The following is a 13,583-nucleotide window of genomic DNA, read 5'->3' as shown; positions in this document are numbered from 1 at the left end:
ATATTCTGAATTTTTTTGAGGAATTGTATATTTGATTAAGTAGAGCCATATGTCACGTAGCATATTGCTGACAGGTACATTCTATGAATAGTTGGTTCTGATTTATACAGGGATTTGGCAATGTTAACATGAGCCACAAGAGGATATACTTCTGTAATTGTTGCTGTAATTTTCTTGTTTCCTCCCATGTCAAGGGTACTTACCACCAAGTTTTAATGTGGTATGCTTCTAACCCTGTGTATTCTAAAGTAAATATGAAAGTGCACTACTTTGAAATTATAGAATGTTTGACATTGAAATGGGCTGATGGAGGTTTATTAAGTTCATTTTTTCTAAGATGGTCTCAATGTGGTTTACCCTCTTTGTAGGGAAGTTTAATTTCCAAAATTTGGGTTTTATTATGTATATAGTGTTCACAGATAGTGCAATTATTGCCAAAGAGAAAAAATGAATTTAATAAGTAGGAAAAGTGATTTGAGTCCTCCACAATACTTTTTATCAGATTCATATCAGAGACTAGTCATTTTTACCCAGTATAGATGGACCAGAGAGTTAAAGAATGAAACAGTTTGGCCTTTTACCTTTAGGTCATGAATTCAAGATTAACAGAAACCTTCTTTAATGTTTGATTTCTCAGACTGTAGGTCTTTCTTCCTTTCTTCCTTCTTTCCTTCCTTCCTTTTTTTCTTTCTTTTTTTCTTTGTCTTATACATGATGACTGTTTAGTGAAACTGAATTAAATGACTCAAAATGCCATTGTGAGTTTGCTTTATATTTCTGTCACATTCCCAGATTTGAACAAAATAGCATTTGAAGGGAATACTCAAAAATCAAGATTATATTCATATATCTTCCTTTATACAAAACAGTATCTCTGCTTAATTTCAAATGCCTATACAATATGCCATGAAACTTAAATATGAATAAGTCAACTTTTAACTATAAACCCTAGTGAACATTCTCAAGCTCAGCATATATTACAGCAAATGTGAATGAGCTCTTTTATAATACAGAATTTAAAACATTCCAAGACATGCTTAAACTTATTGTAGTTATAATGAACTCCACAGATGAAGGAGCAGTAAAGAAATAGTTCCCTGAGGACTTTGAGTATTCTTTAGAAAAATGTAAACAACCCCCTTGTGTTCTTTAATTTACATTTTTTCCTAAAACCCTCATCATTTATTAAAGGTCAGTTTTTAAAGATGAGGGAAGTAATACAATTTTTTTCTACTCAAGCTCCATCTGGTAACTTAACCTCTGTGTTGAGATTGATCCCAATTCATTATGAAAACTGAATTCTAATCTCAGGATGTGTAACTAAGTGAGAGATTGGAATCATATCCCTTCCTTCATGTTTGTACTCTTGGATGGAAAGGAGAGAAAAATGTTTATAAGGAGAGCAGTTTATGTTGATTATATAATACTAAATGGAAAAATCTCATCAAAACTAATTATACACTATGATTCCAGTTTGATTAGAGGTTTGTAGATAAATATATAAGATCAGATCAGATAGGATAGATTAGAACAGTAACCAGAATATTCAGAAGAGAAAAAAATTCCTTGAAGAAAATTCACCAAAATGTTAATAAACGCCTTATTGCTGATTGCAAAATTAAAGGGTTTTTTAAATTCATACTTTTTTGTCTTCTGATATGCTGAACATATAATTTAAAATTTTTATATTTCCTAAGTGTCAATTGAGTACTTATGTATTAGACATTATGCTGGGTACTAGCATTGAAGTTGTAAATAATACACATAGGGTTCCAGCTCTTATACAGCATAGTCTAATTATGGAGACAATATTGAGCCCAGGATGGTGCAAATTAACAAGTGCTCTGAAAGGTGAATTAGAGTGCCATGTAGGTATAAAATAGAGAAACCTGGTCTGGTCAGGGGAGGATCTCAGAAGGCTCCTCTGAGGAAGTGACCTTTCAAGATAAACCTAAAAATTAGAAGCAAGTTAGTCAGGCAAGAGATAGGGGCAAAGAGATCCCAGCCGAGAGAAGGCAGTGAGGCAGAAAGCAGTTTGATATGTTGGATAAATTGAGAGGAGACCAGGGTAGTTTTGGGAAAATGGAAAAAAGACTGGTAGAGTTGGGGTGTCCTGAACAAGCATCATCAGCAAATGGGAAGTAGTTCAAGTTACAGACAGAGAGCCATGGGCAGGGCCCATGAGTGAGACTGGATGTCTAAAACCTGGTGGCAGGCAAGTTTTGAAATCATAGCTAATGAACAAGAGCTACAATAGAGAACATTATGGTAGAAACAGGTTGCTTAAAAGTACTTTGGACTCAGCCAGATTCTTTTTGTCACTAATGTGACTTTCAAGCAGGTTTGGTGAAAATAGATGGATGATAGCTTAGAAGTCCTCAAGGGCCACCAGAAGAATAAGGCTTATTGGGGCCTCTTCTCCAGCTGCAGGAACAGTGCCCTGCCACCTACTTCAGGGACAATATGCATATCTAGGTGTGGATTCTGTTTCCCAAAATGACTGTTCCTTGAAGGAAGTTCTAGGTATGGTCTCCAACTTTGCTGGTTCCAGATACATTCATCCTTGGCTTCACACCACCCTGTTGCATAAATCACTGTGCTTCTGAATTCCAACCCCTTTGACTCTTCCTCTTCTCAGTAAAGTGGTGAAGGGTGAAGCATGGCATTGTGGTGTTCATTAGAGCCACAGCCAGGAAATAGAGAGAAGCCAATTGGAGAAGCATCCGTTGCATAGTATCTCCCATCATCAGCAAATTGATAAGCTAATTATGATTTTTTCCTTACATTTTCAATTTACTTAACTATACCATTAGTTTACCAAAATATTTCCTGTTTTTTAAACCATACCCTAACCAGAATGATGAAAGTATAATCACAGAAGTCCTCTATCACTGTGCCAGTGTTTTGCTGTAAAAGCAGCTGATGAAGCCCCCATTTAGGCGAAAAAGAGGTGTCAACACAGGAACATTTATTACTAATTTGCTGAAACTTAGCAGATTAGTGAAGAATATTAACTGATGAATATTACCTGAGGTACTGGAAACTATTTTTTCAACTAACATTATTTCTCTTGAAAACTACAATTTGGCTAAAACTGACTCTGGAGTTGATCTGTTTTGTGTGTTCAGCCTCTTAACAATAGGGAGAAAGTTATGGTTTTCTTTATGTCTCTCCCTGAACAGATTTACACACATATCCACCCTCCCGCTTCAGGGATCTGGGGATGTATTACCTAAATGATCCTTACTTTCTGTAGGGTACAAACTGTGGCTTTGCTAATTGGTCTTGATTGTTGAGTTTAGAAGGCTGGGGACATGGTAATTCTAGCCGCTAGTATACTTCTCAGAAACGTGCACTCCCCAGTCCAGCACTCTTTGTAGCATGTTAATACATTTTGAGAAATGTTAAAAGGGATTGTTCTTTTACTCTTCTGTGTGTATGATTTATTTTGTAGGAATATAAATCAAAACACATTCTTGGAACATTTATGATCTCTTTAAGATTTTTGTGTGTGTGCTTATCCTGGAAGTATAGAATATTTTGTATACCAGAGCTAATGACAACAGATCCTTAGGGTTTCTGTGTTATAACAATGGCCACTGGGCAGACAGCTGCCAAACATCTTGCAATTAATCTGATACACGTTGGCTTTCATATTCTTTTTCTTTCAGAACAAATGCCCTGAGGTAGAGGAGTTGGTCTTCAGCCATTTTGTGATCTGTAATGACACACAGGAGACACTGCGGTTTGGCCAGGTGGATACTGACGAAAATATTCTGCTGGCGAGTCTCCACAGTCACCAGTACAGCTGGCGCTCTCACAAATCCCCACAGGTATTTGAGAAACAGCCTTAAAACACAGCAATTGTTAAGGCTGAAGATTCATTTATTTTGCATTTGTGTGCCTGTGTCTAGCTATTTCCTTATTTAAATCTCCCAAAGAACCACACAGGTTATCTACATCTGATGGAAACCCAGAATGTTTAGAGGTAGGGCCTAGTATATCCTAGTACAGGCTTCTCCTGGAATGGAGCATTGTCCTGTTGAGCAAGGGTACTGATGGGGCAGCAGGGTTGTAGTGGTTAAAAGATGGGACTGTAGAGCCAAAGCATGTGGGTCTGCATCCTGGCTCTGCAGAACCTTGCTCTGTTTTCTCTGCTTCATTTACTTATACGTAGAATGGAAATAAAAAACAATACCTGTTCCAGAGTGTTGTGAGGACTAAATAGCTAATACGTAAAGCACTAGACTAGTGTTTGGTATACGGTAAGCATTTTATGTTGAGCACTATCATTCATTCATTTATTCAGATTTTTTCTGTGTGCTTACTCTATACCAGGCACATGCTAGGCACTGGGTATACAAAGACATGGAAGTCACAGTCTGTGCTCTCTAAGCACAGCTCAAAATCTGTATGCGGTGAGCACAATGACAAACTGCCCAAGGGAGCACCAAGAAGAGACATATCAAAGGATGCCTATTTTCCAATAGTATAATTCCATTTTCCTGTCACTTTAGATGGGAATAATTAGAGACGTGCCCTACAGGGATAATACAAGGATGAATTAAATATAAAGTTGTGGTCTTAAATGAGTAAAAGAAATCCTAAGAAGTACTCTGAAGAATAATGTATTTCTAAAACTCTGAGTAATAACTGTCTGCTTATGATTAAAAGAAAGTCATTAGATTAGAGAACAAGTTTCCCATCTGGTCTATAGGCCAGCTTCAGAATATGTTATACCCTCAGGCTACGGTCTTTATTTTTCCCCCAGTAGCTAGATTCTGATTTCTTGTTTCATTCATCAGATTGCCACACTGTTATAAAATTTAGAGAAGTAGATACACGGTAATATTTCTTATTTAAATATATTTAATTCAAATTGATCTGACAGGACATTAAAAGTATATAAATCTTTTTTAACAAAAGTTCTTGCAAGAATGTGTCACAAAATATGATAGTGCACTCATATTTTCAGGGTGGTCACATGCCTTTTTTTTTTTTTCTAATTTTTCTTCTTGAGAAATGTCCATGTTAGAGAGTTTTTAAGTTGTTTGCCTCTTGGAACATAGCTAAAGGACATCGTGTTTATTTCAAAATTAAGCTTCTTTTTGTTATTTTTTCCCTATTGATTGCAAAAGTGAAAGAACACAGTTGGGGGGAAAAAAATCCACACATCTATAATCCCCTATTACACTTCCTGTATAGCCTTTTAGATCTAATAAAGATTTCCATGGTAATTGCATTCCCAGCAATTAACTATTGTTAGTAGCAGGAAAGAAGCCTCTGAGGAGCTGCAGTAATGTGTGACTGTACACCATACCTATAGCCACTTTGCCCGTGTACACACAGCTAACTGCAGGCCTCAGCCAACAGAAACCAAAGCAGAAGAAACTTAACCTTGCTCATGGCCATTTGAAGATGCATAACTAGCATTGCCCTCCATGACCCTCAAGATTCCCTGGACACTGGATCCAGGATGGAAAGGATGATCATAAGAACAGCTGACTTGGGATTGTGGAGACATACAGTTTCTGGGTAGGGAGAGGTCAGTGGGCAAAAAAAATGAACAATCACTGTCAGCCACTATATCTTTCATATTTATGCCCTTTTCCACATTTTCAAGACTTTTGTATTTATTGCTGGTTTTCACAATATTCCTGTTGTTTGTATTATTTATTACACATATTTTTAGACAAGAAGACATATCTCTTGTTTCTCCATATACCTGGTGTCATTTCCACAGCATTGTCTCATTCCCCTGGGTTTGGACAGCATGATTCATGTGTTAGCAAATCTTAAGGTTTAAGATAAGGGCTGAGCAATCTGATAGAATAGACTATGCAAGTCTAAAGCTAGACTGAAACAAGATTCTTAGTCCAAGTAAATATTTAACTGTATTACCAAAACTGCATTACTTGCAAAGTCTTAGTTGTATTACCAAAAACAATAAGAACCTTTTTTTAAATACATTTTTTAGATGTTGATGGACCTTTATTTATTCATTTATTTATATGTTGTGCTGAGAAATGAACTTAGTACCTCACACTTGCTAAGCAAGCACTCTATCGCTGAGCCACAACCCCAGCCCAACAATAAGAACCTTTCAATGACAAATAGGAAACATAGACGGTATCAGTTAAACTTTTGTTTTTCTTTTGAAGTTGTAACTGCATACTCCATATTCAAATTTTTGAGATGTGCTTCAGTCACTATAATTCTCTTTCAGTTAAAATTAAATTTACAGAAAACTACTAACTGTGTGTGCTGAAGTAAGTGTATTTTAAGAACCTCTGAAGCCAGCAGTCTTAATAGGCCCAGAGGGTCTTCATGGAATTCCTTACATTCACAGTTGCAATTTCTGCTTGTTCTAATGAGAGGTTATATCTGAGGATCAGAAAAACTAGCCACTTAGCTTCAAACTGCACCTGGAGCTAGTCAGAGATGCACAAGTGAGCAAAATGTTCCTTTTTCCAGACTTCTAGTCATATCCTGCATTGCCCAGCAAGCTTGGTTTTAGGAACATTTGTGTCTGAATGTTTATGCTGCCTTGGGTGTTAGTCAATTCATAGTCTCAGGGAGAATTTCTAAAGTTCATAGAACTTAACTCCACTAAACAATGTAGCTTATATTGCAGAGATCAAGAAAGTGGCAATGACACCTGGAAAGGTTTCAAAGAGGTCAAAATATCTTAGAACCACACAGGAGGTTGCTAACAACATTAAGTCCCAGTAGGGTGGGAAGAAACATGGACACAACCAATTCCAGAAACCCGAAGCTGAGAAACCTTTTAGAATTGAGAAGTCATAAACTCTCCTTATAGTTTCTAACACATGCTTTGAGGCAGAGTTACTTAAAATGCTGGATATCCCACAACAATTTCTTGCCTAAATAAACAAAGGAAGAACAAAACTATTTCCTAGGGAATAATTGACCATGTTCAGCTGCACAGAATCATAGATGCCACCACAAAGGGCCCTTAAACATCCCAGTTCAGTAGACTTCAGATCAGGTTGAATGAAAACAACCAGGCAAAGGTTTGTCCTCAAAGAAGTGCTTTGCGTTGTGCAGAGCTGAACTTAAGCACTGAAGTGTGAGTTTATGGAATCTCTTCCCACAATATGAGCAGTGTATGCATCAGAGTTGAGGGAAGCTTTGCTTAATTTAGCCAAACTGGATACAATGGCACCTTCACCAACTAGTAGGGTCTGTGTATAGGCTGCTACAATTAGCCTTTTCTGGCTGATAGAGAAAACTGTTGGTTGACAAAACTGTGGGGGATAGGAATGTCTCTGCTTTGTGTGTAAGGATTTACATATGCTTTTTGTCCTCAAATATACATGCTTTCTGAATTATGCACATATTTTCCAGAATTGCAGAATTCCAGTTACCAATGACTTAATTTTAGTAATTAAATCATCCAATAGGTGGAAATAGGCTCTAGCTACATCTATAGAAAGTAATAAAAATATTTCTCCAAAATTAATATTAAAAAGCAGCTTTATAAGTTGATGAAAACAGCAAATTTAAAAATGCAAATGTAACAAGGTAAGAATTAATTTTGATGAGCAGCAGAGCATCTTAGGAAAATACTTTAAACAGACATAATAAGAGAAATATAAATCCTACATTGCTTTAAGCAGAGATTGGCAAGCATTTTCTTTAGACAGCCAGAAAGTGAATATTTTAAGTTTAAAAGTCTTAAAGTCTCCATCACAGAGCTACTCAACTCTGCAAGCACCCACAGGGTGATGCATAAATGAATGAATGTGGCTGTGTTCCAATGGAAGTTGGTTGTGGACAAAGTCAATTTTTAATTTCATATTATTTTCATACATTATGAAATCTTTTGATTTTTTTTTCAGCCCTTAAAAATGTAAAAACTGGGGCTGGGGTTATAGCTTAGTGGTAGAGCACGAGCCTGGCATGTGTGAGGCACTGGATTCGATCCTCAGCACCATATAAAAATAAATAAATAAGATGGAGGTATGTGTCCATCTACAGCCCCCCCCCAAATTTTTTTAAATGTAAAAACCATTCTTGGCACACATGCCACCAAATTTGTTCCAAGTATGTCAATCTTTGTTTTCAGGCCTCTCAGTTGATAAAATTCAATAGATGAAAGATTTGATTTAAAGTTGTTTTCATTCTGACCTAAATGCTATTCCTCACTTAAAAGTTTGGTAATGTTTCAGAAACTGAGACAGATAATAGTTTAAATCTCTTAATATATATGTATATGTGTGTGTATGTTAATATAAACATAAAATATTTTAATATTTTTCATATTAACTGTAAAATATTTTTGTGTTTTATCTGTTCTGGGTCTAATCAGCAGATAAACAGAAAGCTCTCTTTGTTTTTTTGAATGTAAAAATATTTTAAAGTGACATCTATCTAAAAAAGAAAAGCAACAGGTTTTGAGTATAGGCCTATCTTATGGTGATTTCAGCCACTTGGCAATTTTATTAACTAGACTGCAATTTATGTTCAGTTACCACTTTTTCCAAATCCATTCATGTAATGCATGTATGCACATGAATCTGAAGAAAGAGATAAATTGTTGTCACCATCACAATTTAAAAACTTTTAAAAAGTAGACTAAAGGATGAGGAAAGTCTGTGTTAGCAGAACTGATACATTTTTCAAGCATTCTCATGTGCCTATATACCTGTTAGTTTGTTTGAAAAGGGCCAATGAGTTGACACATACTGAATATGCAAAAGGACTTGGTACTTCCTTTTTAGAAAGCAATTATGTGAGAAGTTTCGGAGATTTAAAAATGATTATAGATTTTAACCCGGTCAGTCTCCTACTAGTAATCTATCCTCAGACAATCATGCTAAATGAAATAAACCAGCTTCAAAAAAACCATAGAACACATCTTTTCGCTGATATGTGGAAGCTAACCCACAATATAGGGTAGAAGGGAAGAATAGATATTCTGTAGATTAGACAAAGGGGAATGAAGGGAAGGGTAGGGGGATAGGAAAAGGAAAGAGAATGTAATGAATTTGAAATTATTTTCTATATACTTATATGAATACACCACATTGAATCCCTCTATCATGTACATCCATAAGAATGAGGTCCTAACTGGAATAAGATATATTCCATGCTGGTACAATTATATAAAAATGAATTCTGCTGTCATGTATAACTAAAAAAGCAATAAATAAGAAATAAAAAGATAAAATTCAATCTAATTCATTTATTTACAAAAAAGTTTATCACAATTTTTTATAGTAGAAAAATTTTAAATACCAAAATATCCACTCTTAAGGAAATAAGTAAAATCTATAAAGTCTATAAAGTGATCTATTATGGGACCTTTCAATTTCTAGAAAGGGGAAACAAAGCCCTATCATATAAATCAAAAAAGCAGACTATAAAATTCTGTATATACAATTTGATCTTCACAACGTAAAAGCAAATGCACAAATTCACAATAGCTAGACTATGGAACCAACCTAGGTGTCCCTCAATAGATGAATGGATAAAGAAAATGTGGTATATATATACTCAATGGAATATTCAGCTTTAAAGAAGAGTGAAATTATGGCATTTGCCAGTAAATGGTTGGAGTTGGAGAATATCATGCTAAGCGAAATAGGCCAATCCCACAAAACCAAAGGCACAATGTTTTCTTTAACATGCGGATGCTAATTCACAATGGGGGGGGGACATTTGGGAAGAATAGCATTACCTTAGATTAGGTAGAGGGAAGTGATGGGAGAGGAGGGGAGGGGATGTGGGAATAGGAAAGATAGTAGAAGGAAATAGACATTGTTACTATATGTATATATGTGACTACATGACCAATCTGATTCTGCAACATGTACACTCAGAAAAATGAGAAATTATATCCCATCTATGTATGATATATCAAAGTACATAAGTGCATTCTACTGTCATGTATAACTAATTAAGACAAATTTAAAAAAAAACAGCAAATGCACAGAAAAATACTGGAAAGAGATGTTAGAACATTATCCATGGTTTCCTCTGTATGGTGGATTAAGGTGATATTTTTCAATTTTATAACATTTTCAACATTTTAATAATGAGTGTACACAAATTATTAAATCAAAAAAATGTTAAAACCCCTAAAAAAATTACACACAGTTGGGTGCAGTGGCATACACTTATAATCCGAGCAGTTAAGGAGGCTGAGGCACTAAGCCAGCCCCAGCAACTTAGTGAGGCCCTAAGCAACTCACAAGACCCTTTCTCTAAATAAAATATAAAAAAGGGCTGGGGATGTTGCTCAGTGGTTAAGTGCCCCTGGATTCAATCCCTGGTACCCCCCCCCCAAAAAAAATACAAACTAAAAGACAAGAATTTGAGATGTTAACAAAAAATAATGGCAAGTATAATGATACATCAATAATGGTTATTTTTATTATTTCTAATATGAATGGTTGCAGCAGTTTTTCTCAGTTACATTGTTTTTTAAAAAAAAATTTTGTAGTTGAAAGACAGACATACTGCCTTTATTTTGTTTGTTTACTTTTATGTGGTGCTGAGGATTGAACCCAGAGCCTCACACTGCTAGGCAAGTGCTCTACCACTGAGCTACAACACTAGCCCCTAAGTTTCTTTCTTAATTACAGTTTTGCCTACTGCAAGTAATTTTCCTAAATACTTTGATTATTATTCTTCCCTGTCAGAAAATCTTCACAGGCTTCCTCACAAATATTAGGTAATATCTTGATCTCTGGTGTCCAGAGCCTAGCTCAGTCTCCTCACAGGCCTTCCTGTGATTTCTCTCTAGCAGCATTTTAAAGCTTACTTCCCTCCCATTCATTTCTAAATTAGTAAATTTTAGTTTATTATGATCCATTATGTGAATTAAGTGTGTATTCTTCTAAGTAATGTACTGCCTATTGAGGGAGCCAGAAAAGTCATTATCAACATGATCAGTGTCTATTGGGATATCAGTGCAGCAGTTCAGGAGAGGGAGAAATGCTGGGTGGTTAATTAAAACACTAGCCATAGGAGGGGAAAAAAACAGAATCAGGAAGTAAAATCATTTACATCTCGACTCAGACAAAGTCTTACTTGGAATATAAGAATGCTCCCAAATATGACAAGAGGATGAGAATCGGTCAATGCTTCCTATAAGAAAGGATACTGGTATTAAATTTAATGTTTAAATAAAAGGTAGATAGGCCACTGAAGTGAGAGCAGAGGTGTGGTATTCCAGATAAATGAACCAACAGTGTGAAAGTGACTGAGGCATGGAACAACATGGTATGGTAGGAGAACCTGCAGTGTACAGGACGTGCGTGGGACTGCAAGATGGGGAAAAGGCAAAGGTGAGCCACACTAGGCAGTTTTAATGCCAACTTGAGGCCATGATAGTCTGTATACCCAGAGAGATCTAACTAGCCTTCCACAGAGGTGGGGTTTAAAGGATGAGTACAAATTGGCCCAGTGGACAACAGTGGAGCCAGCACACCAAGCAGAACCAGTGTGTATGTATGTCTATCAATATAGACATACATACACAAAAACACACACAAAGACAGACAATATGTCACATAGTTAAAGAAATTCAGGATTTCTTCAGTGTAACTGAAGCATCAAAACATGTCATGCCATGCTGAAGAAATATATACTGCTATCCTGGCTCTTAGGGCAGTAGTTACACTGGATTTCTTCAGTGTAACTGAAGCATCAAAACATGTCATGCCATGCTGAAGAAATATATACTGCTATCCTGGCTCTTAGGGCAGTAGTGGTGGGAAGCCCTGATTTTGTAGGTTTTGCCTTTTCATGATGAAATAATCCCATCATAGCTGATTTCAAGCTACCGATTGTTTAAAACCAGCTTACAGAATTCCTGAATAGTTAATGATTGGTTTTCTCAAGCAAGTAAAAGCCAAATCCAACACACCACTGTTCATAGGAGTTGGGTTCTGAAAAGTCTGGCAGTCCATTTTGAGGTGGTATCCTTCTATGTGATGGGCAAGAGGAAGGTCAGGATCACAATTGCATTTCGGGAAGATGCTTCTGGTATAGGAGGAAGAGGGTCTAGAGGACACTGAGAACACAGAGTAGATTGAGCACTGCTGCATAGTCATAGGAGGGAGAGAAATGAGAGTGTCTGAATTAAGACAAAGAAGGAGACATATATTGGTGTAAATGCCTAAGAAAAAGTTTTTTATGAATAATAGCCATAAATTCTATCTGAGGGCTCTGAGTACTAAAAAAAGAGGAGTCAGATTGTGGAAGAGAGCCCAAATGTGGAGCAAGTTGCCTGCAGAGTGTATTCCCCATTTTTTGTACCTTTTTACCTTTTTGGCAAGTATAGTCATGACAGTGTAGGGTGGCATATCATCTTCATGGCCTATGGTGCTAGGGGGAAAGTCCAGGCAACCAAGGCTGCTACTGCCTTGGTTGCCTGGACTTTCAAGTAAAGAAAAGTAAAGAAAAAATCCTGAAAGGAGAAAGTCATCAAATGAGAACATGATGTCTAAATGTGGCCCAGCTCCTTGGCTATGAGATGAGGGTGATTTGCACTCAGGGCTCAAAGATCTGAACTCATTTGAGCTGCCACTCACCCAGGTGTGAGAATTTTCCATCTGAATCTAAGTAAATTAATTACCTCATAAATCAAAAACATTAGAGCTCTTTGAAGCAGTCACAAGAGAATCCAGAATCTCGACAACCTAAAATTTATAGTATTTATGATATGACTCTGAATTACTTAATGGATTAAAGTCAGAAGAAAAAATGTTACTCAATTTCAAAGAAAAGATAATTAATGAATGCTAACCCCAAGATGTTTCAGGTGTTGACATTATCAGACATGTCGTTTAAAGCAGGTATGAAATGTGAAGGAATATTTTTTTTATATATGACAGCAGAATGCATTATAATTCTCATTACATATATAGAGCACAATTTTTCATATCTCTGGTTTTATACAAAGTATATTCACACCAATTCATGTCTTCATACCTGAACTTTGGATAATAATGATCAACGTGAAGGAATTTTATAGGTGTAATTAATGTCCTAAATTAGTTGACTTTTAGTTAATCAAAAGGGAGATAATCCTGAATGGACCTAAGGTATTCAGATAAAAGCCTTAAAAAGAGGGATTGGAACTGTATTATGATAAGAGAGACATATACTTCTGCTGACCCTGAAGAAGTAAAATGCCCTGTTTTGATGGCCTTTGAAGAGGGACATGGGGCAGGGAGCTGTGGAAAGCCTCCAGAACCTGAAAGTGTCTACCAGCACCAGCCAGTATGAAGTTGAGATTCTCTTCATATAGCTCCAAGGAATGAATTCTGCCAACAACTGGAACAAGCTTATAAGTCGATTCTTCCTGGTTCCAGCATGAAGATAAGAATGCAGCCCAAATGACATCTCATTTTCAATCTTATGAGACTTTGAATTGAGGACCCAGCTCAAGCCATGCCTATACCTCTGACCCACAGACACTGTGAGAAACTAAATGTGTGTTGGTTTAAGCTACTAAATTTGTGGTGATTTGTCACTCAGTAATAGAAATATAACATGTCGGAAGGAAAAAGTTAGTGAACTTGAAAATGTCAATAGAAATTCTCCAGTCT

At 36.3% G+C, this 13,583-nt stretch overlaps 1 protein-coding gene across 7 annotated transcripts in view; it reads left to right on the top strand.

Annotated features, from left to right (window-relative positions):
* The window catches only part of Vps13b (vacuolar protein sorting 13 homolog B), a 677,770-nt gene that overhangs the window by 585,495 nt on the left and 78,692 nt on the right, over positions 1 to 13,583 (top strand). For all 7 annotated transcript variants that reach the window (XM_078016874.1, XM_078016869.1, XM_078016871.1 and 4 more), the window contains one exon: positions 3,672 to 3,833. In XM_078016874.1, the coding sequence (XP_077873000.1) occupies positions 3,672 to 3,833 (162 nt within the window). The remainder of the gene's footprint in view (positions 1 to 3,671; positions 3,834 to 13,583) is intronic.

Source organism: Ictidomys tridecemlineatus, chromosome 7, assembly GCF_052094955.1.
Source record: "Ictidomys tridecemlineatus isolate mIctTri1 chromosome 7, mIctTri1.hap1, whole genome shotgun sequence".
In the NCBI taxonomy this organism is placed as follows: domain Eukaryota; kingdom Metazoa; phylum Chordata; class Mammalia; order Rodentia; family Sciuridae; genus Ictidomys; species Ictidomys tridecemlineatus.
Note: the sequence above shows the minus strand (reverse complement) of the source record. Positions and strands in the feature narration are given on the sequence as shown.